At 45.9% G+C, this 21,298-nt stretch overlaps 1 protein-coding gene across 4 annotated transcripts in view; it reads left to right on the forward strand.

Annotated features, from left to right (window-relative positions):
* The first annotated feature begins 5,018 nt into the window (after positions 1-5,018).
* The window catches only part of DYNC1LI2 (dynein cytoplasmic 1 light intermediate chain 2), a 29,653-nt gene continuing 13,373 nt past the window's right edge, over positions 5,019-21,298 (forward strand). For 3 of the 4 annotated variants that reach the window (XM_080645844.1, XM_080645845.1, XM_080645846.1), the window contains exons 1-4: positions 5,019-5,174; positions 5,341-5,414; positions 7,666-7,782; positions 14,440-14,670. In XM_080645844.1, coding sequence (XP_080501970.1) covers positions 5,068-5,174; positions 5,341-5,414; positions 7,666-7,782; positions 14,440-14,670 — 529 coding nt within the window. In that variant the 5' untranslated portion in view covers positions 5,019-5,067. The remainder of the gene's footprint in view (positions 5,175-5,340; positions 5,415-7,665; positions 7,783-14,439; positions 14,671-21,298) is intronic. The other variant, XM_080645847.1, reaches the window with a different exon arrangement.

The raw sequence follows: 21,298 nt of genomic DNA on the forward strand, positions 1-21,298 counted from the left end.
TCCCAGGTGCTGGAGGGAAGCTGGTGCTGGCAGCCTGGGGAAGGAAGGCCTACTCCTGCATGAATTTCATGCATCAGGCCTCTAGTTTGGTAATAAAAGAAATGAATAAAAGGAAAGCAAAAAAAATGACATATTAGAAGGCTGTGACTGTAAGAATTTAAACCTAGCCAAATCAACAGGGATTTTAATAATGACAGACCCTTGGAGTTGGAACTGACCTTAGTTATAATTCCCAGCCAGAGGCATGAATTGCTCTATAACAATCTGGACATTGGTGGCTGTCTTTAATTTTGTATATATTCTCAGAAACCTTGATGTACTACTTCACAGGATAGCAACTGATGGTCAGTTCTTCCTTAGCTAAAAGAAAACATGCCACCCCGCAGCATCTTCTGAAGAAACACAAAAGTTGAATTCCTTTTCCATATGCCAGCCCTTGGGACAGTTACAGATAAGTGTCTATCACTTTCCCCTGTTTTCTCTCTACATCTTATCCTGCATGCTGATGAGTCCCAGCTACTTCATGCTTCATTAGAACAGTGTCATGTCTCTTTCTGAGCTTAATCACTGACCACTGGACACCTCTGTTTATACACTGTGTCCCGAAAGAATGTGGCCCGACTGGCAGAGTAGGGCATCTTTGCTAGGCCCAATGAGGTTTTATGGACCTTACCTAAAATGCTTCTTGGCATTCTATATGACCAACTCTCAGGTTATAGTTAATATAGTTACGATTTATAGATTATAACTTTTATTAATTCCTATCCTTATGCATTTATTTTTTTTTAAATATATATTTTATTGATATTTTACAGAGAGGAAGGGAGAGGGATAGAGAGCTAGAAACATTGATGAGAGAGAAACATCGATCAGCTGCCTCCTGCACACCTCCCACTGGGGATGTGCCCGCAACCAATGTACATGCCCTTGACCGGAATCGAACCCGGGACCCTTCAGTCCGCAGGCCGACGCTCCATCCACCGAGCCAAACCGGTTTCGGCTGCATTTATTTTTAAAAAAATATTTTTATTGATTTCAGAGAGACAGGGAGAGGGGAAGAGAGAGAGAGAAACATGATGAGAATCATTGATCAGCTGCCTTCTGCACACCCCCTCCTGGGGATGGAGCACACAACCTGGGCATGTGCCCTCAACTGGAATCAAACCCGGGGCCCTCCAGTCCATAGGCAGATGCTCTATCCACTAAGCTAAACCGGCCAGGGCCTGTCCCCAGCTTTAATAAATGTTCCCTCATGTCACCTGGACTCCTGTTGTGAAGTCAAGAACCCACACACTACTGGCCAGTTCTAGGCAGACCCACCAAGGGCCAGGTCCCCTTTCCTATAACATGTCATTTTTGGATCCTATAATCCATTTGGCAGAGCCAGCCAGGATCAGAATCCTACACATCTGAAACCCATGTAGGTGGCTGCTTTTCTTTTTTTAAATAAATCTTTATTGTTCAGATTATTACAGGTGTTCCTCTTTTTTTTCCCCCATAGCTCCCCTCCACCTGATTCCCCACCCCACCCCATGCCCTTACCCCCCGCCACTGTCTTCATCCACAGGTGTAAGATTTTTGTCCAATCTCTTCCCGCACCCCTCACACCCCCTTCCCCCTGAGAATTGTCAGTCCATTCCCTTTCTATGTCCCTGATTCTATTATATTCACCAGTCCATTCTGTTCTTCAGGTTTTTTATTCACTTGATTTTTAGATTCACTTGTTGGTAGGTATGTATCTGATGTCATTTTGTTGTTCATAATTTTTATCTTTACCTTTTTCTTCTTTTTCCTGTTCTTAAAGAATACCCTTCAGCATTTCATGTAATCCTGGCTTTGTGGTGATGAACTCCTTTAGCTTTTTCTTGTCTGTGAAGCTCTTTATCTGACCTTCAACTCTGAATGATAGCTTTGCTGGGTAGAGTAATCTTGGTTGTAGGTTCTTGCTGTTCATCACTTTGAATATTTCTTGCCACTCCCTTCTGGCCTGCATAGTTTCTGCCAAGAAATCAGCTGACAGTCGTATGGGTGCTCCCTTGTAGGTAACTAACCATTTTTCTCTTGTTGCTTTCAAGATTCTCTCTTTGTCTTTTGCCCTTGGCATTTTAATTATGAGGTGTCTTGGTGTGGTCCTCTTTGGATTCCTCTTGTATGGGGTTCTGTGTGCTTCCTGAACTTGTAAGTCTATTTCTTTCACCAGGTAGGGAAAGTTTTCTGTCATTATTTCTTCTAATAGGTTTTCAATATTTTGCTCTCTCTCTCCTTCTGGCACCCCAAAAATTTGGATGTTGGTATGCTTAAAGTTGTCCCAGAGGCTCCTTACACTATCTTCATATTTTTGGATTCTTTTTTCTTTTTGTTTTTCTGGTTGGGTGTTTTTTGTTTCCTCATATTTTAGATCTTTGGTTTGATTCTTGGGGTACATTGATCTACAGGTGAGTTTCTGTATATTCTTTATTTCAGACAGTGTATGCTTAATTTCTGACTGGTCCTTTTCCATTTTTTTGGCATTCTCACTAAGATCCTTAAAGGTCTCACTAAGTTCCTCAGCGGTTTTTAGAAGATTCTTGAGTTACCTTATAAATGTGGTTCTGAACTCTATGTCATCCAGTAGTTTGCTTTCCTCCATTTCTTTCATTCGTGACATGTTTCTTTGTCTCCGCATTTTGCTGCTTCCTTGTGTTGATGGAGTGGCTTTGTGTGGTAGGTGACCTATAGGGGCCAGTAGCTCAGCCTCCCCAGTTACCTGAGGTGGACACTCTTGGTACACCCCTTTGTGGGCTGAGTGCAAAGTCTTGGTGTAGTTAAGCCTTGATTGCTGTTGGTACACTGGGAGGAATTGACCACCAGGCCAATTGGCTGTGAGGACCTGCTGTGTCTATAATGGAAGAACTGCTGTGCTGGAGACACGCTTATGGTGCAGGACTTGTTTTAGTGGGGCTTTGGTGTTCACTGAGTCTGCCTCTTGAATGTGTCACTTATGGATGTGAGGAGTTGAAATCTGGTGTCTCACACTGACCACTAGGTACACTGGCTTCTGGATCTCCAATGGGGTGCAGGTCAGCTACTGTCTGAGGCTACCCAGCAGGCGCTACAGCGAGAACTACAGTTTTCTCCTCTTTGCTTGGGGTTTGGAGGTTTTGGAGCTGTCTGACCCGGGCTGCAAGTTTGCTAGGTTAAGCTGCGATAGGGCAGGTCATTCATATGCTAAAGCCACTGCTTGGAGCTTGGGTGGGTTTGTAGATTGTGCGGGGCGGGGTCTCAGGGCGTGGCAAACAGCGATGGCTGCCAGTAAGCCGGCTCTGTGTCTCCAACTGTGTCCCCGCGTCCCTCGCCCCAGCACAGTAAACAGTTATTCCTGCATGCAGCCCTGAAAGCAAGCCACCCTCACTTTCCGACCCCACGGCAGACAGTCCAGCTTCTCCCCATAGGAGTTTGGGTCCCCCACGTCTCCCCAGAAACTGGAGTTCGGAGTAATCGGGAGCTTGTCTCCCTTCGGGTTGAAAAAAGCAGCGCTTGCCAAAACCGGTTTGGCTCAGTGGATAGAGCCTCGGCCTGCGGACTCAAGGGTCCCGGGTTCGATTGCGGTCAAGGGCACGTAACTTGGTTGCGGGCACATCCCCAGTAGGGGGTGTGCAGGAGGCAGCTGATCGATGTTTCTCTCTCATCGATGTTTCTAGCTCTCTATCCCTCTCCCTTCCTCTCTGTAAAAAAATCAATAAAATATATTTAAAAAAAAAAAAAGAAAAAGAAAAAAGCAGCGCTCCCAGTTGCCCGTTGCCAGCCCGATTCGCACGCCTCCGTACCTCAGCTTTTCAGTGCTTGTGCACCTCTCAATGCTGTTTGCTCTTTCCTTCTAGTTGTAGAACTTCCACTCAGCCAGCTTTCCCATGGTTCTGGGTGATAGACGTTTTGTCTTTTAGTTGTAGTTTTGAAATTGTTGTGCGAGGCAGCAGTTTAGGTGTTTACCTACGCCGCCATCTTGGATCCTCCTCCTAGGTGGCTGCTTTTCTGCTATATTCCACTTCCTTGTGATATTTAGAAACACCTTGTAAAGTTAGCCTGTTTCCACAGAGCATATAGCAAGAGCCCTCAGGTGGTGGCCACACCTAAATTTGTTAGATAGGTAAAATGTATTTTTTCCTCCATTATCTTCTTCGTTCCCCTTTCTCTTCCCTATTCCTTCCCCTTTAACATCTCTTCCTTTTTCTCCCCCTACCCCCAAGAAAGGAAATGAAAGCCGCCAAATGCTGGCTTTCTGATAATATTTTTTAACCTGATTATAAAGTAAACTCAAGTGTATTGTCAACTGCGGTAAAGGCTACCGCCTCACAATCTTAACAGGGTCAATGAAGGAGGGGGTGAAAGAAGGAATATTTATGAGAATTTGGAGGTATGGTTTAAAGCTCCTCTTTCAATGCGGGGCTTGATTAGGATTAGGATTAGGCAAACTCCTGATATAACCGGTCAATATCTGTGAATAAGATTGCAAGAACCGGGACGCTATCTTCTAGCATTGAGTTCTTTGGCGGGTTTCTTAAGCTTTATGAACTTAAGGTTCCTCATCTATAAACGGGTTAGATAAGATTCAGGGAGAAAATGTGACTCTGGCATACAAGTAAGAGCTAGATAAATGGTGCTATGTATTAGTCTCATTCCAAAACCTGGGCCTCTCGCGTCAGTCCATCTCGCTGTCTCGGCCTCCGACGGAGCGGCCACCGGGAGGACCCGGGGAGGGAGGCTGTTGCACCTCTCGGCCGGCAGAGGCCGCCAGCGCGCCCGGTCCCCGCGGCTCTCGCTCCCGCTCCCGCCGCCGCCTCCCTGCGCAGGGCTGCCTCAGCTGCCGCCTGACCGCCGTCCGCCTCCTACCAGCGAAGCGGCCTCACGACCCGTGAGAGCCTGTGGACATCGCGTTCCAGACGGCGCCCAGCCCGCGACGCGGATCTGCAGGACAGGCGACGTGAGGCGCGGCGAAGGAGGCGGCGGGCGGCGGGCGCCCCGGCCAGGGTCCTCGCGGGTCCTCGGCGGGCCCGGGGGAGGGCCCTCTTTGTGGCTGCAGTTGGCAAGATGGCGCCGGTGGGGGTGGAGAAGAATGTGCTGCTGGGCCCCAACGGGCCCGCGGTGGCGGCCGCCGGCGATCTGACCAGTGAGGAAGAGGAGGGCCAGAGCCTATGGTGAGTCCGCGAGACGGCCGGGCTGGGTCTGCCGGGCCGGGAAGGGCGCGGCCGGGCGGGGAGCCTGCTGGGCTGGGCCGGACCGTCGGACAGACTGACGGTCCCTCCGGCGCCGGTGAGGTCCAGGTTGGTCCTGGGACTGACCGCTTTGCCGTTGTCCCCATAGGTCCTCGATCCTGAGCGAGGTGTCCACCCGCGCCAGGTCCAAGCTGCCGTCCGGCAAGAACATTCTGGTCTTCGGTGAGCACCGGCGGCGGGGCGTTGCCCGGGGAGTCGGGGTGGGCGAGGCGGGTCCCCACTCACAGGTCCCAGCCTTCCTCTCCCCTGCCGCCTGCCCGCAGCCTGCCTCTCCCGGTGGCCAGGAGACCCAGGCTGGACAGCCGGAGAGTGGCCAGGTCCCCCACGCCTGAGTTTGGGGTGTTGTCCCCTTTGGAGAGCCCAGTGATGCTGGCATGGGGTTGTCCGGTATATTCCTTAGTCATTTGGCCGCAACATTAACGCTTTCCTTCAAATGTTCCTGACTCCCTGCGCTCACAACCTCGACGTTCACCAAACGTGAGCGTGGAGCGGGGAGTGAGTACATGAGAAAGTTAGGTGGAGGAGGTGGGGGAACAAGGTGACTTGGGGTCGGGGCGATGGTACAGGAGTCACTCCTCGATTTTCATGAGTAGTTAAAGGGACTCTGCAAAGAACAGCTGGCCTTGGGGTCTTCGCCAAGAGACTCCACTGCCTTATTCCAACCCTCACTGTTGGGTTACCTGGGTCAGGTCCCTCAACATCTCTGGCTTCAGTCTCATCATGCAGGTGGGGGAGTTTCACTGGGTTCATTTCATAAGGCAAACCCATTTGTTGAGTGGGAGCTGTAGGCTGGCACCCGGGCAGCACAGACAACTGTTAGGACAAGAATCTCTGTCCAGGGAGAGACAGACGTGTTGGTGATTGCGCTATACTAGCTAGGCATAGTCAGATTCTTGTGGGAGCATCACACTGCTTGGTGCTGTTTTGAAAGAGGGTGATTTGGGGGGTCAGGTGTTTTGAAGGGTAAGTGTCACCATGCAAGGGTACAGAGGGTTAATCATTGCAGAAACACAGAGGTGACAAGAAGTTGTGGGGGTTTGGAAGCTGCCAGAAGTTCTTTGTGTGAGATGACTGCTGTGGTATATTGGGGGTAGATTGTGGAAGGCTGAAAAGTTGATGCTTTTCTCCTGGAGGCCTCTGATTGTCAAGGACCTTTTATTTCACTTCCCTCCCTCCCTTAATCCTTGTGGGAGTCACTTTGAGGAGGGGAGCAGATGGTCTTCTTTAGGTGATGACCGTTGCACTGGATGAGAGAGGACCCTTAGAGATCTTCAAGAAGTAGGGTATCAAGGTACTCGATCTGTGTTGTAGAAAGGGAATTCTGGCAGCCCAGTAGCAGGTGGCTCACAATGAGCAGGTACTCAAGTCAGGCTGACAGTACCTGCTGCGTACCACGTGATCCAGATGGAGGGCCTGCGTAAGGAAGTGGCATTGGGGATGGGGAAGGAGACCTTTGATGTGTGGAATGCCTTTCAGTTCTCATGTAGGTTCATGTTATTAAATCCCAAGGGTGCCTAGGGATATTCCTTGGTGATGGTGGTGGTTCTTCGTGTTTAAGGTTTGTTATTTGGAGGGGAGTGGATGTTAGTTGGCTGGAGGGGGATGAGGGAATGCTTGATAATTACTGAGATTGTGCTTAAGAGTTTTGCTTAGGTCTGTATTTATTTTCATTAGTTTCCTAGCCTTCAAGATGCTTATGAAAGAGATATACTAAAATGAAAAGTGAATAATAGCTTCCATTCTTCTTCATTGTGATGCAGGATCAGACTTTTTTTTAGTTCAGAGTTCCTGTGTTTTAAGGTTAATTATATTTGCTTTTCTTGTGGTAAAAGTTTATTTTGTGAGCAACTAACTCCGTCGTTTACTTTCAGTTCTCCAAGTGCAGGTCTTACAAATTGTAGATAGGGCCTGTGGACCTGCTCTAGGCCTTCCCTGTAAAATAAGGACAACTGCAATAGAACGTCATTTAGATCTTGGAATTTGCCACCTTTATCACCCCTCCCCACACCAACCACTCTTTTTTTTTTTTTTTTTTTAATATATTTTATTGATATTTTACAGAGAGGAAGGGAGAGGGATAGAGAGTTAGAAACATCGATGAGAGAGAAACATCGATCAGCTGCCTCCTGCACACCTCCCACTGGGGATGTGCCTGCAACCAAGGTACGTGCCCTTGACCGGAATCGAACCTGGGACCCTTCAGTCCACAGGCTGACGCTCTATCCACTGAGCCAAACCGGTTTCGGCCCACACCAACCACTCTTAAAGCAAAGCCTGCTTTGTTTATGAATGCAGGTGAGAGACTTCAGTAGCACGCTTTGCAGGAAATTCTTAGTTCTAGGTGTGAATGTCAAGATTCCTCATTCCTGCCTACAATAAACAGTACACTTTGTCTTATACCCATTATTTGTAGGTGAAGATGGTTCTGGGAAAACAACTCTCATGACTAAACTACAAGGAGCTGAGCATGGCAAAAAAGGAAGAGGCTTAGAGTATCTCTACCTCAGCGTCCATGACGAGGACCGAGATGGTGAGTGAAGCGTTGGTCCACAGTGAGGGTTGAATGCAGGTCTCTGACTCCTTGGTTGCAGCTCCTGCAACATGGCTAGGCATTCTCAATTTTCTGTTTAGTTCTGTCAATCAATGGTCGTTGTTGCCAAGTCAGCGCCAATAGGAATCCCCAGTTTGGGGTGTGTTGAAGAAAGAAACTTTATTTAGGGCAAAAAAGCTCAATTGTGAAAACAGCACAGCTACGAAACAGCTTAATAGTGTTACATCTCAGTTAGGAAGCAGCGTGAGGAGCAGCTCCTGGCTTTGAGGAGGCCCTGGGGCGAGGGCTCTCTTTCACTAGGCAGCTTGGCTCTGCTCCACCTGCTCCTGTTTGCTCCGCTCTGCTCTAGTGAAACATCTTCAGTGGGGAAACAGTCTTCTGTCTTCAGTAAAAAGGAAAAGTGCACTTCCCAAGGTGGAGGGGAGCTGACTTACATAGACGGAAGTCCCTGTCCCTAGACTCTGATTGGTCAGTGAAGATGCTGATGGGGATTTAGTTGTGTAGCTCCTATTGAACTGGGGAAGTTTCAGCCCTATTGGCTGTTATAGGATTCCAGGAACTCCTCTATAAGGGCTGGCTCAGATGGCAGAAACACAGTGCAGAAAGGCAGTCAGTGTAGGAGGCAGGCAGCTTGGTGCAACTTCTCCCTGAAGCGTGGTTTGCACGAGAGGCCCCTGTTTAGAAATGGATGCTAGACCCTGTGTTTTGTTTTGTTTTGTTTTTTTACCGTATAGGTATAATTTAAAAAATAAATGTTTTTATTGATTTCAGAGAGGAAGGGAGAGAGAGATAGAAACATCAATGATGAGAGTCATTGATTGGCTGCCTCCTGCAGGCCCCCTACTGGGGACTGAGCCCACAACCCAGGCACATGCCCTTGACCAGAATAGAACCTGGTACCCTTCAGTCTGCAGGCTGGCGCTCTGTCCGCTGAGCCAAACCAGCTAGGGCTAGGCCCTGTTTTTTTGTTTTTGTTTTTGTTTGTTTGTTTTTAGCCCAGTAGCCACCAGGAACCCTTCTTAGTAGGTATCTTCTTTCTTGCAGAATAATTCACAGGGGAATCAATGAAGTGTATGTCTTTGTAGGACTTTACTCACTTTCCTTTTTAGAGTATGTTAGTGAAAATGGGGAATAGGGCTGTCAGCTGCTGCAACCCTTACTTTCAAGGAGATACTGAAGCTAGTTTCAGATGTACATAAAGGTAATAAGATGTTTTTAAAAGCTCTGGACTTTTCTATGAGAGAAATGCACATTGTTAGTTACTCTTCCTGGTTCTAGTGGAGGATCTGAAATGGGTGTGGTTCAGAGTGTAACAGTTTAACGAATATTCACAGGAGACTTTCCTGAGTCTCTTTGTGACAGTGTAAAAATGCTAATTTCCTGTGTTTCTTTCAGTGGAAGGAATAGGAGCTCATATGTGATAATATTCTCTTCCAATTCCTCATCTCGAGAATGTGGATTGTAATAGTTTCTACCTACAGGGTAGTTGGGTTGATTAATAGTGCGTGGTAAGCACTCTTATAAGGATTAAATATCATTTTACAATTTGAAAAAATATATATTTGTATTGATTCAGTAAGGAAGGGAGAGGGAGAGAGAGATAGAAACATTGATCGGCTGCTTCCTGCATGTGTCCTATTGGGGATCAAGCCCACAATGTGGGCATATACCCTTGGCCGGAATTGAAGTCTGCAGGCTGACGCTCTATCCACTGAGCCAAACCAGCTAGGGCTCATTTTATAATTCTTTCTTGTAAGTATAATTATGAGCTGGATTGGAGTAATGGTTTTTGGTTACCATTACTCAGTTGCCTCCTTTATAAACTTTTAGGCTTTATGTTAGGGTCGGGGCCATGGGGAGATTATTTATTTTAATGGTTCTAAAATAATTATTGGTGTCTAAGTCTTTTTATTTATAGGAAAATTATGTAGTTAAGGATGGAATATAGTCATTAAATTACCTTTTTTTATACATATATTTTTATTCATTTCAGAGAGAAAGGGAGAGGGAGAGAGAGAGAGAAACATCAGTGATGAGAGAGAATCATTGATCGGCTGCCTCCTGTACACCCCCTACTGGGGATTAAGCCTGTAGCCTGGGCATGTACCCTGACCAGGAATCAAACTGATCTCCTGATTCATAGGTCGACGCTCAACCACTAAACCATACCAGCAGGGCTAAATTACTTTCTTTATGTTTTCCTTTACCCATTTAAACAGTAAGGATCATAATGTAAGGGTGATTATATATGAGAGGGCAGATCTCACCACCTCTGGCCCTCTATTTCCTTATTGCTAAAATGAAGAAGCTGGAGTCGGGTCCTATCCAAGAGTCATTATTAATAAGAGGGCATGGGTAAGGATTGCTTGTTAAAGCTTGGAGAACTGCATTGTATTAATGGTAACTTACTGGTTATCTTAGAACTCTAGGGGCTTTATTCCTTCTCTTCCTCCCAGTTTCCTTTGCCATGCTGAAAATTTCCTGAAGGATGTGAAAGAAAGGTAGAAGGTAGACCCAGTGACGAGGATTCTCCTTGTGTAAAAGAACAGAGGCATTCAGGTGCCATTTAGGCCGAATGGAGTCCGAGTGAGTAGGATAACTGAGCCAAGCCTGAGGGTCTCATGTGTCTGAGTCTTTTGCTTCCTGTCTTTGTTGGGCAGCATGGTTATTGTGAAAAGAAATTGGGCATTGGAGCCACACAGAACTGGTTCAGAAACCCATATAGTCACTAGCTGTGACTGACTGAACCACTCTGCACCTCAGTTTCCTTGTTTTTAGAATTGGGTAATACATATTTTATAGGTTGACAGGATGAGAGGTGGTATGTATCACGTGTAGCTCAGTGCTTAAGACACAGTGGGATTTATAGTGCCCTTTTGAAAAACATGGTGTAGATACTCTGTGACTCTAAGGCCTCTTGTTTCAAGATGGCACAAGCATATTTCATGCCAAAATATCATATTAACCATATTCATTTGCCTTTGAGTTGAAGTACATGTTAACTTTATTTCAGATTCTTTTTTTTTTTTTTAATATATTTTATTGATTTTTTACAGAGAGGAAGAGAGAGGGATAGAGAGTTAGAAACATCGATGAGAGAGAAACATCGATCAGCTGCCTCCTGCACACCTCCCACTGGGGATGTGCCCGCAACCAAGGTACATGCCCTTGACTGGAATCGAACCTGGGACCTTTCAATCCACAGGCCGACGCTCTATCCACTGAGCCAAACTGGTCAGGGCTATTTCAGATTCTTTAAAAACTTTTTGGTCTTTGCATTTATGGGATTTTTTCTAGGCCACCTATTTGCAGGTTCCTCTTTGAATCTGTGGTTAACTATATGTCTTTCAGCTGTAGTTTTTTAAATTATTATTATTATGTGATGAGACTAGGTTATAAATATAGCTTGTTCCTGGTTTGTGGTAGGACATGACATACCAAAGGACCACTGCCATCAGGGCCGGGGGCATTTGTTTAACTTCACATGGGATGTGTATGATCTCCATGCATATGGGTGAGTTATGTGTAGTGGGCAGTGGGAAGAGAGACTGAAAAAAGGAACTGTGCCTGGTAAGGGGCAGGGTTTAAAATCTGTGGCCTTTATATACAGAGCAGTATTTTTGAAGGAATTCACATAACCGAAACCAAAACTGCTATCTAAAACGTATTAGAGCCGAAACCGGTTTAGCTCAGTGGATGGAGCATCGGCCTGCGGACTGAGGGGTCCCGGGTTCGATTCCGGTCGGGAGCGTGTGCCTTGGTTGCCGGCACATCTCCAGTGGGGGTTGTGCAGGAGGCAGCTGATCGATGTTTCTCTCTCGTCGATGTTTCTGACTCTCTATCCCTCTCCCTTCCTCTCTGTAAAAAATCAATAAAATATATTTTTAAAAAATAAATAAATAAAACGTATTAGAGTTTTGATACACCTGAAACAAATACAAAATAATATTGAATGTAAACTGTAATTGAAAAATAAAATGTATTAGAGTTTTGGAAGTTTAGCCAGATGTAGATACCTTATTATACTGTTGAAATAAAGTTAGGATAATAAGTATTTTTCACAGAATGTTGACTATACAAAAAAAGCAGACAAATTTTTAAAATGTATGTTGGAATTTATTGGAAAATACGTTTAATGACATTATATATTGATCATAGGAGTTCTTCCTCGATGCACTTTTTTTTTTTTTTAATATATTTTATTGATATTTTACAGAGAGGAAGGGAGAGGGATAGAGAGTTAGAAACATCAATGAGAGAGAAACATCGATCATCTGCCTCCTGCACACTCCCCACTGGGGATGTGCCCACAACCAAGGCACATGCCCTTGACCGGAATCGAACCCGGGACCCTTCAGTCCGCAGGCCGACGCTCTATCCACTGAGCCAACCTGGTCTCGGCTCGATGCACTTTTTAAAAAAATTTTTTTTCCTTAAACATGATGACTAAACTTTTTTTAGATATATTATCAATTTGGAGAATTATCTTTTATAATTTGGTCATCCAGTTATGATTTTGGAAATATGTTTCATTAAATGTCATCACTTACACATTTGTGTGAATGTTTTTAACTTTTTATTAATGGAAAACAAAAATTATCTATATATATAATCTTCTATATATATAAAAGGCTAATATGCAAAGTGTCCCCTCAGGAGTTCGACCAGGAGACTGGGAGTTCAATCGCTCGTTATGATGTGCGCTGACCACAAGGGAGCAGCGTGGAACATGCAGGCGACCAGCGGCAGTGGCGGGGTGCTGAGGGAGCCAGGGAAGGAGGAAGCAGGGAACGGCACGTGGGTGGCAAGGGAAGGGGGAGGCGGGGAACCTGATCGGCCCTGATCACTGGCCAGGCCTAGCCACCCTACCCCTGCACAAATTTCATGCACTGGGCCTCTAGTATACATTATAGAGTGAGACTAGTATGAACCCCAATTTACTTACCATTTATCTTCAATAGTTACCAGTTCTTGATGAATTTTATTTTAATTACTAGAGGCCCAGTGCACAGAATCATGCACCAGTGGGGTCCCTCGGTCTAATCTGCGGGGATCAGGCCGAAACTGGCTCTCCAGTGTCCCCTGAGGGGTCCCAGATTGCGCGGGGCGGTTCTTGGGTGACGCACCCCGGAATCAGGTTCCTTCCTCTCTGATTCCACATGCGTCATCCAAGGACCACAGCTGCCAAGTCACTGCACCTCAGCAGCTCCTGTGTTGAGTGTCTGTCCCCTGGTGGTCATTGCACGTCATAGCTACCGGTCGGACGGTTGCTTAGGCTTTTATCTATAATAATAAAAGTGTAATATGCTAATTATACTGGACAGCTGAATGACCTTCCGGACGATGCTGTGGCTGTGAGGGCCGAGCCCCTTGCATGAATTTTGTGCGTTGGGCCTCTAGTATATATAGATTATTCTCACCCTTTTCTTCCTTCACTTCACATTGGATTCTTAGGAAGTAAATTTCATACATCTGCAAATACTTCCATATGTATGTCTAAAAGATAAGGATTTTAGCCCAAGCTGGTTTGGCTCAGTGGATAAGAGCGTTGGCCTGCGGACCGAAAGGTCCCAGGTTTGATTTCAGTCAAGGGCACATACCTTGGTTACAGGCTCCTCCCCAGCCCAGGTCCTGGTCGGGGCGCATGCAGGAGGCAACTAATCAATGTATTTCTCTCAACATCAATATTTCTCTCCGTCTTTCCCTCTCTCTTCCACTCTCTCTAAAAATCAGTGGAAAAATATCTTTGTGTGAGGATTAAAAATGTAAAAAAAGATAAGGGTTTTATAAAATGACCATATTATTGTTGTATCAAAAATAATTGTAATTCCTTAAATCATCAGGTATCCAGTGATTCACATCTCAATATAAGTAATGATTTTACCTTAGCATATAAATACAAAGGTGTCCTGCCCTAACCGGTTTGGCTCAGTGGATAGAGCATCGGCCTGCGGACTGAAGGGTCCCAGGTTCGATTCTGGTCAAGGGCATGTACCTTGGTTGCGGGCACATCCCCAGTAGGGGGGTGTGCAGGAGGCAGCTGATCGATGTTTCTTTCTCATCGATGTTTCTAACTCTATCCCTCTCCCTTCCTCTCTGTAAAAAATCAATAAAATATATTTAAAAATAAAATAAAATAAATACAAAGGTGTCCTGTCTCTTTGGCACCCTTCGTAATATGTGAAGTGCTTAGTGTGACTGACACAAAAAAAGTGTTTAACCACAGGCTCAGCAGCATAGCTTGCTCCCTCACAGATTGCTGATGTTTTAAGGAGAATAGGTTATTTAGACTATGGAACAATTGACCAGTAGCCTTTATTAGTATCTTTTAATTCTTACTGAAAGCTAAAGTGTCCTTTACATTTTACTCCTCAGACATTGCTGGAATCTTTATATAATGTGGACACAATAAGTTATAGTAGTTTAAAAAGTTTAAAGTTTAGACAGGTCCCTAGGCGTTTTGACCAAGAGTTGCTGTCCACTGAGCACTTGGGCCTTTTCTGGTTGAGCATTCTATTTGCGTTCTGTGAGGAATTTTGTGACTGTCACCTTCCAGTTGTTTCCTGGTGTGGCTCTTCCTTAAGCTGTGCTGGTGGTCATTGTCAGGTAGTAACTTAGCTTCACTTCCTTTCTTAGATCACACACGCTGTAACGTGTGGATTCTGGATGGAGACCTATACCACAAAGGCCTGCTGAAGTTTGCAGTTTCTGCTGAATCCTTGCCGGAGACCCTGGTCATTTTTGTTGCAGACATGTCTAGGCCTTGGGCTGTGATGGAATCTCTACAGAAATGGGCTAGTGTTTTACGTGAGCACATAGATAAAATGAAAATTCCACCAGAAGAAATGAGGGAGCTGGAACGGAAGTGTAAGTAAAATAAGGTTTTCTTAATGGGAAAATTCAGTCGTCTCTTTGGGTGGTTTCAACCACCTTTCTTTTGACAATGTCGAGAGGCTGCAAAGCTTCCCTTGCAGAGTGTTTGTGTTTTGTTTGCACCATTACAGTTGCTCCTGTAAAATCAGTAGTCAAAAAGTAGTCAAAGCAGCCCTGGCCGGCACAGTTCAGTGGTTGGAGCATTGGCCCATGCACCAGAGGGTCACAGGTTCGATTCCAGACAAGGGCCTGTACCTGGGCTGTGGGTCCGTTCCCCGCTCCCGGTTGGGTGTGTGTGGGAGGCAACCAACCGATGTGTCTCTCTCACATCAATGTTTCTCTCTCTTTCTCCCCTCGCCCCCTTTCCACTTTCTCTAAAAATCAATGGAAAAAAATATCCTCGGTTGAGGACTCAAAAAAAAAAAGTATTTAAAGCAGTTTTTATATCAAGTGTCACAGTTGAAGAATATTAATGAACCAATATTTTGTATTATCTTCATTGGTTCTCTTGTAAAATAAGTGTTTCCCCTTTCCCCCCCAAATGTGATCAGTTGTGTGCATCTTTTTATATTTCTTTTACTCTCTGCCTGCAGAGTTAGTGTCAGTGGTATGGGGACTTACTGTGATCCCTGTAGCTTGAGTCCTTTGCCTGGGCTTCCATTGAGGCCCTAATGACCCTCTTATTGGCAGGTTTAAAGGAAGCCCACAAGAGACATCTTTCACTCCTACCTTTGTTCATTTTGGGACCCAGCAAATATGATTTTAGTTCATATAAATAGGAAGGATGTTTTTTGTCATTAAAATGAAAGGCTATTTTAAGACAGGATATCCTGGTCCTTTTGAAAACAAAGAACTTTCAAATTAAAGGAAATATTTTTTGTGTGTGTTTCTCTCTCTCTTTAATGTGGCTCAGAAGCTTGTTTTTCTTTTCCCTTGCTTCTGTGCAGTTACATCAGCTTCTGTCCACTTGCCAGGAAAATGGGAGGGGTAGGGGCAGGGACTGGAGCTGTGGCGGCGGCGGTGGCAGCAGCAGGCTTGGCCAAGGCAGGCTTGGCTCAGCTTGGCTTATTTCCACAGGATGACATCATTCCCTTTAGTGAATTAATGAGGGCTTCTGGGGCATGGCACACGGGATCCTCATACTTCCTGGCAGAAGGGTTCAGAAATGTTGATGTGCTTTGCAAATGGTATTTCTTGTTATGTATCTTCCTGTCATAACTTCATAACTTGCTCCTGTCCCACATTAGCTTAAATAGGGAGTTTTGCATCTAATCTTTGCTTTGCTGTGTTTATGTGTGCTGCAGTGATTGGTATGCAGCTCAGCTCATCTGTCTCCAGCCACTGACATTTCTAGATAATGCCTCTTTTCCCCCTGAAATAGAGATCCTAAAGACAACTTCTCAGAATAGTTGTGAGGCTGAAAAGCAGTTTTTCTTTCACTGCATGTTTAGCATCATGCCTAGATTAGTGGGTTAATGCACTGACAAATTCAATTTCCGAATTTGTTTTCTTAGAGTTATATGTAACTTTGTAGATTTGTTAAAACAGAAAAAAAAATAAGATAGAGCCAGGGATGTTGTTCCTTCCAGACAGGGAAAGTGTCTGCCTTGTATCAGGTCTGGTCTAGGTGTTAGGGATGCATACAGCAGACTAGATGCCTGTTCCTCGGGAGCTTGTGTTCCCATGACAGTGGCACACTAAATTAATTTTGTGTTCTTAGTTGTTGATGTCTGTCACTTAGGATTCAGCTGCATGTGACACAAAACCTAAAGTAACAGTGGCTTAAACAAGACTGAGGTTTATTTCTCTCTCATGTAAATGAAATCCAGAGGTAAGCAGTTCAGGCCTGGAAAGCAGCTCTAAGAAGACAGGTCAAGGACCCTGGTTCCTTTTGGCTTATTGCTTTGTCATCTCTAGGGTGTGGTTCTCTTCCTCTTGACAACTAGAGCTCTAACCCTCACATCCCTGTTCCAGACAGCAGGATGGAGGAAGAGGAAAGAAGGGCTGAAGGGCTCGTTCATGCCTGTAGTCTATGTGGCCATGTGTTCTAAGTGTCAGGGTTCAATTCATTTATAAGGAAGAAGAGAGAGGACGCTGGAAGGCAACAAGTAATTGCTGGAACCAATCTATGCCCCATGACTCTGGTCAACCTTCTGAGGACCTCTCTTGTTTTCACCACCCCTTCTCTGAGATATTGCATGTTGAAGCAGTATCTTTGTTACTGCTGGTTGTAGGTTACACTTTAATAAAGCAGCTGTCTATCCTTTTGCTCAGAGGACTCATGCTTTCCAGATGAATGGGACTTTCGGTATTGTATTGAATGAGCGAAGGGTTGTTACCCAACTTAGTTTCCTATCCAGCACCAGTCTTCTGCCTGCTGAGTTTGGAAAGCTATTCCATGGCCAGCCACTGTCTTGCAGAATTAGGTTCTCCGTTGGTCCTGAATCTGTGGCAGCTGTTTGGCTGCAGGACCCATCTGAGTGAGGGGAAGGGCCGAACAACACCCCCCCCCCCACCCCCCCCCACCCCCCCCCAGAGCCGCCAGAGGATTGTGCTTTTGTGTAGATTAGTCTTTCCTGCCTGGGGGTTCCCTTGCTTATCAAGTAGAGCAGGGGTGGGGAACTTTCTGCCAAGGGCCATTTGGATTTTTTTTTTTTAATGTATTTTTTATTGATTTCAGAGAGGAAGGGAGAGGGGGAGAGAGAGAGAGAGAGAGAAGCGTCAATGATGAGAATCATTGATTGGCTGCTTTCAATAATTTTCCAATTAAAATGCCCAATTGTCCAGACAATAGTGATCTTTTCAATCATTTAAAGATGTAGGCAACCTGGATACAGCATAAATATGTGAGCCATCTCTCATGTGTGATTCCTTATTGTCTCACTTTGATTCTTCTCCAGTGTCTCCTCTTGGAGTTGTACCCTGGTTTTATTACCAGTTTTCATCTGAATCCATTGGGGAATGGGCTGCTAAGCTTTTGTTTCTTGTCCAGGAACCGCTTGATCCTGAAAGTCTTCTGAGAAGACAGGGAAGGAAAAGCAACTGCATGGCAGAGAAAGAGAGTGCTTTTTGCATTTTCTTAATGAACATGTGGATGAGACTATTTTTGCATTTTTTAAAATAAATCTTTATTGTTCAGATTATTACATTTGTTCCTCTTTTTTTCCCCCCATAGCTCCCCTCCACCTGGTTCCCATCCCACGCTCTGACCTTACCCCCCCCCACAGTACTCATCCGTAGGTGTACGATTTTTGTCCAGTCTCTTCCTGCACCCCCCACACCCCTGTCCCCCTGAGAATTGTCAGTCCACTCCCTTTCTATGCCCCTGATTCTATTATATTCACCAGTTTATTCTGTTCATCAGATTTTTTATTCACTTGCTTTTAGATTCACTTGTTGATAGATATGTATTTGTTGTTCATAATTTTTATCTTTACCTTTTTCTTCTTCCTCTTCTTTTTTTTTTTAAATATATTTTTTTAATTGATTTTTTACAGAGAGGAAGGAAGAGGGATAGAGAGCTAGAAACATCGATGAGAGAGAAACATCGATCAGCTGCCCCTTGCACACCTCCCACCGGGGATGTGCCCGCAACCAAGTTACGTGCCCTTGACCGGAATCGAACCTGGGACCTTTCAGTCCGCAAGCCGATGCTCTATCCACTGAGCCAAACCGGTTTCGGCCATATTACTCTTTTATTAGATAGGTTGGCTCTTCTTCCTCTTCTTAACGAATACCTTTCAGCATCCTATCTAATAAAAGAGTAATATGGCCGAAACCGGTTTGGCTCAGTGGATAGAGCATCGGCTTGCGGACTGAAGGGTCCCGGGTTCGATTCCGGTCAAGGGCATGTACCTTGGTTGCGGGCACATCTCCAGTGGGAGTTGTGCAGAAGGCAGCTGATCGATGTTTCTCTCTCATCGATGTTTCTAACTCTCCAGCCCTCTCCCTTCCTCTCTGTAAAAAATCAATAAAATATATATTTTTTTAAAAAAAGAGTAATATGCAAATTGACCATCACTCCAACACACAAGATGAATGGGACTTAAGTTCACAGATAAGATGGCTGCCCCCATGTGGTCAAAAATGGATGCCCCATGTGGACACACGATGGCCACCACAAGATGGCCAGCAGGGGAGGGCAGTTGGGAGGGACCAGGCCTGCAAGGGAGGGCAGTTGGGGGCGATCAAGCCTGCAGGGGAGGGCAGTTAGGGGTGACCAGGCCGGCAGAGGAGGGAAGTTGGGGGCGACCGGGCCTGCAGGGAAGGGCATTTGGGGGGGGCCCAGGCCTGCAGGGAAGAGCAGTTGTGGGGGGGACCAGGCCTGCAGGGGAGGGCAGTTGTGGGGGGGGACCAGGCCTGCAGGGGAGGGCAGTTAGGGGTGACCAGGCCTGCAGGGGAGGGCAGTTAGGGGCAAACAGGCTGGCAGGGGAGCAGTTAGGCATCAATCCAGCTGGCAGGGGAGTGGTTAGGGGGTGATCAGGTTGGCAGGCAGAAGTCCTTAGGGGCAATCAGGAAGGCAGGCAGGCGAGCAGTTGGGAGCCAGCAGTCCTGGATTGTGAGAGGGATGTCTGCCCGTTTAGGCCCAATCCTACCCCCCTACGAGGGGTCCCATATTGGAGAGGGTGCAGGCTGGACTGAGGGACCCCCCCCCCCAGGTGCACAAATTTCGTGCACCAGGCCTCTAGTTTCATATAATACTGGTTTGGCGCTGATTAACTCCTTTAGCTTTTTCTTATCTGTGAAGCTCTTTATCTGCCCTTCAATTCTGAATGATAGCTTTGCTGGGTAGAGTAATCTTGGTTGTAGGTTCTTGCTATTCGTCACTTTGAATGTTTCTTGTCACTCCCGTCTGGCCTGCATAGTTTCTGTTGAGAAATCAGCTGACAGTCATATGGGTGCGCCCTTGTAGGTAACTAACTGTTTTTCTCTTGCTGCTTTTAATATTCTCTCTTTGTCTTTTGCTCTTGGCATTTTAATTATGATGTGTCTTGGTGTGGTCCTCTTTGGATTCCTTTTGTTTGGGGTTCTTTGCGCTTCCTGGACTTGTAAGTCTATTTCTTTCACCAGGTGGGGGAAGTTTTCAGTCATTATTTCTTCAAATAGGTTTTCAGTATCTTGCTCTCTCTCTTCTCCTGGCACCCCCATAATTCTGATGTTGGTACGCTTGAAGTTGTCCCAGAGGCTCCTTACACGATCTTCATATTTTTGGACTCTTTTTTGCTTTTTGCTTTTCTGGTTGGGTGTTTTTTGCTTCTTCAAATCTTTGACTTGATTCTTACGATCCTGTAGTCTGCTGTTGGATCTCTGTATATTATTTTTTATTTCAGTCAATGTATGCTTAATCTCTAGTTGGTCCTTTTTCATATCCTCGAGGGTCTCACTAAATTTTTCGGTCTTTTCTAGAAAATTCTTGAAAAACCTTATAACCGTGGTTTTGAACTCTATATCCAATCATTTGCTTTCCTCCATTTCTTTCATTTGTGACCTGTTTCTTTGTCTCCATATTTTGGCTGCTTCCCTGAGTTGATAGAGTGGCTTTGTGTGCTAGGTGTCCTATAGGGCCCAATGCCTCAGCCTCCCTAATTACCTGAGGTGGACACTCTTGGTGTACCCCTTTGTGGGCTTGTGCGCAGTCTTGTTGTAGTTAAGCCTTGATTGTTGTTGGTATCACTGGGAGGAATTGACCTCCAGGCCAGTTGTCTGTGAGGATCAGCTGTGTCTACGATGGGAGAACTTCTGTGCTGCAGACACCCTTATGAGGCAAGACTTGCTTCAGTGGGGCTTTGGTGCTCACTGAGTGTGCTCCCTGAGTGTGTCCCTTATGGATCTGAGGAGTTGTAATCTGGATGGTCCTACTCTGACCCCTGGGTACACTGGCTCTTGGATCTCCAAGGAGGTGCTAATTTAGCCTCTGCCTGAGGCTACCCAGCAGGAGCTGTGGAGAGATCTGCAGATTCCTCTTCTTTGTTTGGGTTTTGGAGGTGCCCAGATGAGGCCCAGCTGTGAAGCAATGCAAGCTGCTGTGGGGCCTTGGGCCTTCTTTTGGATGTTCTGGGTCTCACTGACTCAGCTGCAGTTTGTTAGGTAAGTTTAGATTTCAAAGGACCAGGTCATTCATATGCAAAAGCCTTTGCGCACAGCTGGGGTGGGGCGGAGTCTCAGGGCAGAGAAAATAGCAATGGCTTCTAGTCAAGCCCTGCCCTAAGAGGCCCCCAGGTCTCAGTGTCCCTTGGTAATTGCAGCAAGCACCTCTGAGAGAAAGCTGCCCTCGAGTTCCGCCCACTGCCAGACAGTCCAGTTTCTCCCGTATGAGTCTGGGTCCCCAGAGTCCCACCCAGAACTGGAGTTCAGAGCAGTCAGGAGCTTTTGTCTCCCTCCTGCTTGAGAAAGACAGCCGCGTACTCAGTTGCCCAGCCCTTTTTGCGCGCGCGCGCACCTCCGTACCTCTGTCTTTACTTCCGCACCTCCTCTGAATCTCGGTGTGCTTTTCTCTTTCCTTCTAGTTGTAGAATTTCCACTAAGCCAGCCTTCCTGTGGTTCTGGACGATGTCCGTTTTGTCTTTTAGTTGTAGTTTTGAAGTTGTTGTGCGAGGCAGCAATTCAGGTGTTTACCTATGCC

This window comes from Plecotus auritus (assembly GCF_963455305.1).
Source record: "Plecotus auritus genome assembly, chromosome: 10".
Classification (NCBI taxonomy): Eukaryota; Metazoa; Chordata; class Mammalia; order Chiroptera; family Vespertilionidae; genus Plecotus; species Plecotus auritus.